Source organism: Limulus polyphemus, unplaced genomic scaffold (assembly GCF_000517525.1).
Source record: "Limulus polyphemus unplaced genomic scaffold, Limulus_polyphemus-2.1.2 Scaffold6172, whole genome shotgun sequence".
In the NCBI taxonomy this organism is placed as follows: Eukaryota; Metazoa; Arthropoda; class Merostomata; order Xiphosura; family Limulidae; genus Limulus; species Limulus polyphemus.
In genome coordinates this window covers 49105-54633 of record NW_013671782.1, presented here as the reverse complement: position 1 = coordinate 54633, position 5529 = coordinate 49105, and the positions used below count along the sequence as shown (strand labels likewise).

The 5529-nt window shown below is 28.6% G+C and overlaps 1 protein-coding gene across 2 annotated transcripts in view; it reads left to right on the top strand.

Moving 5' to 3' along the window:
* Window positions 1–64: 64 nt before the first annotated feature.
* The window catches only part of LOC106473435 (ATP-binding cassette sub-family B member 8, mitochondrial-like), a 19532-nt gene continuing 14067 nt past the window's right edge, over window positions 65–5529 (top strand). The window contains exons 1-2 of one of the 2 annotated variants that reach the window (XM_022401878.1): window positions 65–145; window positions 3745–3833. Coding sequence is in view for 1 of the 2 variants with exons in the window: in XM_013934116.2 (XP_013789570.2) it covers window positions 86–145; window positions 3714–3833 (180 nt within the window). In the remaining variant the exon portion in view is untranslated. Of the gene's footprint in view, window positions 146–3713; window positions 3834–5529 lie in introns of both variants that reach the window. The other variant, XM_013934116.2, reaches the window with a different exon arrangement.

The window sequence follows — 5529 nt, the reverse complement described above, 5'->3', positions numbered from 1 at the left end:
TATATATATATAAACTTAAATTTACAAATTAATGAAACTATTAGATTTGATATATTTTTTTTAAATTCACAGATCTCTTGCACAGATGTCTCTACTGTTTGGTCAGTTTGTTCGTGGTATGGCAGCTGGGGCACGTTTGTTTGAGGTTAGATTAAAATTTTATAGTACAAAGGAAATAGTAGATTTTTTATTTGAATAAGGTCTACAGCTTAATTTGGAGTACATATTATGACTTGCAGCCTAATAGCAGGAAACATTTGACTTCTTACTGCATAATTTTATTTAGTATCTAACTTAGAGTAGTAGTATTTTTTTGGTCTGGGAGCAGGAAACATTTTACCTTATACTATGTAATTTTATCTAGTACATATCTTGGAGTACATATGTCTTGCAGCCTAATAACGGGAAGCATTTTATTTCCAACCTTATAATCTTATGTAGTATATAATTTAAAGTGACATGTCAGATGTTTAAATTTTGGTGGTAAACTCGTACAAAAAATAATCACCTATAACATACCCCCAAATAATGTGCTGAAACGTTCTACTTCCAATCACTGAAAAGATTCTGTGCAAATTTTTAAAGTTTATAGTAGGTATCTGGTGGTTTATGTCAAAGACCATGGTATTTTAGGTTCTTATGTACAATTGTTCATATTTACCTTCGCCCGATCTTTATCTTAACAATAAAATAAAAAACAACAACAGGAAATTATAAGATAATTTTCCAGTGAAGACAAACTATTTAATAAAACCAGAAGTGGTAATATTATACATTAGTTTCATAAATGTGAAAACAAATTCACAAGTTTTTATACATAATAGCTCTAAGGATTTGAAATAACTATTATTGTGAGTATTGAATTTCATGGTAAACTTCAGGTAATCCAGTAATACTTCTTAAAACTTGTAATTAGGGTAAAGTTTGAATTCAATCCACAAACAGTACCCCATTTTTTATTTTGTGATAGACAGATAGAAGAATTAAAATTAAAAAGCAAGAAACTAGTATTTCAGTTCTGTAAAAGTGGAACTTCAAATTAATGGAACTCAGACTGGTCAGTCCTAGTGGTGGGGTGATAAGTGTGAAATGAGGTACAGCAAAGCTTTTGCTGTTTACTTAAGCAAAACCTTTTATAGTTGTGAAAGAACTACAGAGGCACATTTTCAATTTACATGTGACTGTGAACAATAACAATGTTACTTTAATTTGGTTTAAAGTTCGCAAAAATGAGTGATTAAATTTTCCTTATCATAGACTATTCATTGTTTATCCTGAGATGAAGAAAACTTCGAAAACTGATTTTTTTTTAATCAAAGCCAACTGTGTAAAATATAGCAAAATAAACTTTCCAAGCAGTAGAAGTATATGCACAAGTCAAAATAATTATTTATTTTCTATGGAATTTAACTCAAAAATTTACTTTTCTAACTGATTCTTGCAGGTATTTTATGTATCTAATAAAAATAATATAATTGTTTACTTTAGTTTTATGAGTAACTATGTGATAAAACAGTGTGTAACTAAATGGAATACTACAAGCTTATTTGTCACTGATTTCAGTTCATGGGTCAGTCTGGTGTAATTAGTAATGTGTATTGTGTGAGTGTATGTGTTAAGCTAATGACTGAAGTATGACGGATATTTGGCTTTCCAAAGTCTAAAATAATGTCAGAGTAGCAAAATAATAGTAATTGAAAGTCTTTATAATAATAATAAAAATAATTCTTTAAATTGATTTTATCTGTTTTTATCTGCTCTTTGTTACTGTTGAAAATTAAAATTTTAATGATAGTTTATTATTGTTATTTGTTTACATTTGGTGAATCTATATTTCCAATGACAGCCTCTAAGTTATTTAAAACTGTACAACATACAGTGCATCTCTTAGTAACATTCAAAAGATGGTGAAATCATTTTGGACCAATGAGATTGTGAAAGAGCACTCAGCATAACAACAAATATCCCTTTATTAGTTGACTGTTGGAGCAGCTGAAAGTATTTTTTCACAATTCCAAATGTTTTTTATGCTCCTGACCTTTCATTGTTCCTTTGTTAAAGACCTTTAATTAACTTTCATTCTTTCTAGTTACTATAATACTACATCTCTGTTCCTAACTATTATTAACTGCAGTCATTTGCCTTACTGACTTGATGCATTGCTTTGTGTTATTTTGAAGTTTTGAGTCTTTTGAGATTGATGCTTTTTGAAGTTATAAAGCAAGATTAATAGGTATGGTTCTGTATAGAGTTACCTGAAATTGTAAAGTATATCTCCCTGTTAGTCCTGCATGAAACTAGGGCTAAACAAAGTCCTGCATCTGAGTGGTTGAAAAACAAGGAATGTTCTTTAAAATTTTCATTTGGGAGTTTAACCAATTGTATAAATATAAATGAATAAATATAAAATTTGTGAGTACATTTTTCTCTTTAATGTAATGTTTCTTATCAAGAACCACTTCACTATTCTCAGATTGTATGTAATATAATACATGTCAGTTGACATAATTATATTCAAGGTTTAATAAAAGTTAATAAATAGCAAAACGGAATTGTTTTTCTTTTGTTTATTCACCTAAGTGTTTATTGGCTGTTCTTAGTTTTTCTGAACAGAAATAGAGCTATAATTATGTTTCATTGACTGAAGATCCTTTTGAGATCTTATTTTCTGAAATGTATTATTTTCGGTTTTTCTATCTTTACAACAGCCAATTTCTTGGCTCTAACTCTGCAGAATTAGATAGACTGGTACACAAGTAAATTAGGAGAAGCTCACCACCCAAATAAAAAAGATTATAAAAACCCACACCACTAATACTGTGACAGATTAGAAGATACCTGCTACTCCAATAACAATTTATTAAGAAATAGTTCCACTCATATTGTAATAAATTAAAAATGTGTTTTCAAATATAAGGTTGTAAGAACTAATTCTGTTAACACTACTGTAACAAGTTGGAAATTTGTTTCTTATGTAAGTGATATATTAGGAATCAATTCCACTGACACTGTAACAGATTAGAAGTTTACTTTTCAAGTAAATGAGATAATAAAAATCAATCCTAATGACATTATACTGTAACAAATTGGAAATTTACTTCTCAAGTAAGTGAGATTATAAGGATCAGTTCTATTGTGAAAAATTAGCTGAAGTTTACCACTCAAGTAAGAGGTATTATAAGAATCAGTTACATTAATAATTTGATGAAGTTTGAGACTTGATTAGTAAAAGATATTATAATCATGTAGGCTTTAAGCAGATATTTCTAATTATTATAGAGGGCAGCATTTTTATTGAAATGGTATATCATTCAATAGAAAATAGAAAGCTAGACCATTATAACATAAAGAATTGTCTCAAATGTAATTACTGGTTCCTTTTCTATTTAATATTATGGAGCTTTGTAACAGAAAGCAAACAACATGGCCATAAGCTAACTCTTCAATTTTTATTTACATAAGGTTTCAAATGAAAACCATAAGATACATAATACTGATTGATAAAAAGAAACCTGTACCAATATTTAGTTTTAACATGAGAAAAGCTATTTATCAGTTATTGTGTTATAAATGTGTTAATCCTATAGTTGTGGTTAAATAGAATAATTCCTTTATAACAGCTCTTTAGGCTTTGAACTTTTTTATTTAAGTAACTGATAATCTGTTTATTTTTTATATTTCTGTTTGTTTAATTGACCATGCTTGAATTGCAGTATATTAATATGGAGTCGTCAATTCCACTAGTTGGTGGAGTAGTTATTCCTGAAGATCAGCTACAAGGAGAAGTGGAGTTCAGAAATGTTAGTTTCACCTATCCTACCAGGCCACAACAGGTACAGATATATATAATGTACAGTAGTACTTGAAAAGTAGATGTGGTTTCATTTTCATGTTTTAGATGAACAAAAGGAAAGAAGTTCCACAGTAAAACATGTTAAGGTATAGATGTTTTAAACAACATAACATTTGGAACACTATGTTTTGAAAATAAGAAGGTAAAAGCTTACAGAGGTAGTAATATATGAAATTGAGTGAAGTTAGTCAGAAAGCTGTCTGTCTGTTTTCAGTTTTTACAAATATCATTTCCCCTTTCCTTAATACTTTCGTGGTATAAGTGATTTCCCTAATTATGCAATGAAACGTAAAGCCTCATTATAAACTCTATCTTAGATACTGCTAATTTTATGGCTTTATGTTATGTTTTATGACAGAATGACTTCATTGACAGCTTTCTCTTGAGTGCGCCATCGATAGTGCACACTATGATTTAAATAATAATAATTCAATGATCATGATATTTAATATTTTTTTATTTTTTTCAGAATAATTTTGCCATTTTTTAGAAGAGTTATGAATATTTCACAATTTTACGATTGTAAATTAGGGACATCAGATAAAATAATCCTTTGTGTGGATGATAATAGTTCAAGGATTATGATGGGAAGCCTACAATGTGCTTGGAGTGTTTCAATGACAAACATAAATGAAAATTAGAATGAATTAAAATATTCATTGTGTATCTTTTTTTTTCCAATTTTCATAAAAGACTTTCTAAAAAAAAGTCTAATTAGTTTTTGCTCCACTTAGGCACTAGGAAAATTTTCTTTCCATTTCATTTCTGTCCTTATTATATATAACGGTTTTCATAACAGTTGTTTATTTATGAAAGAAATCTCAGTTAGTTTTCTTTTTTTGCTTCATATACTCACAATGAAAAATTTAATGCCAGTCTCTGGATGTAATTTTAAAATAAATAGTGATTTAATCATGTAAATTTGTTTTATTTCATTTGTCCTTTCAACTTGGCATTCGTACTCCACCTGTTGTACATAGTGGAAAGAGTGACTTCATTATAACCATTTGTACAAAATATATACTTTCATATAGGACTTTGGAGATACGAGGTGTGGTGCTGTGTACCATGGGTGGTGCACGATGTCATGAACGTGTTAAGGTAGTGGGAAATATAATTGGCAGTTCTTTGGTTAGCAGTAAAGTTAAGAAGTTTTCTCATTTTACCCCATCACATTTGTTATGATTTGTAATATAATGTTATCTTATCTTCTTTGCATCGCTAATACTTTGAAGAAAAGTAGTATGACATGTATTTTTAAGAAACCATTACTATGAACTATGGTGGAAAAAAACATTCAGCTTCAGTTTCATTACTGCATAGTTTTAAAGAACCCATCTGCTTCAGATACTGTTTACTTCTGACAAATAAGTCTGGTCCTAGATTATACAAAATTTTTAGGTATTTGATAAATCTTCTGTCTTTCATTCTGTAAAAATTAACACTAGATTTTAAATATTAACACAGAACTTTGTCAGAGGTGGAGTTTGGTCTATTAAGCAAATGATAATATAAAATGAATTGATTAATTATATATATATAAAAGATATATTGTCTCTGTAAAGAAGAAGGTATTACAAGTATTATAATTGATATCTTGTTCATCTAACAAATACTTTTAGTGAATTGATTAATTATATATATATAAAAGATATATTGTCTCTGTAAAGAAGAAG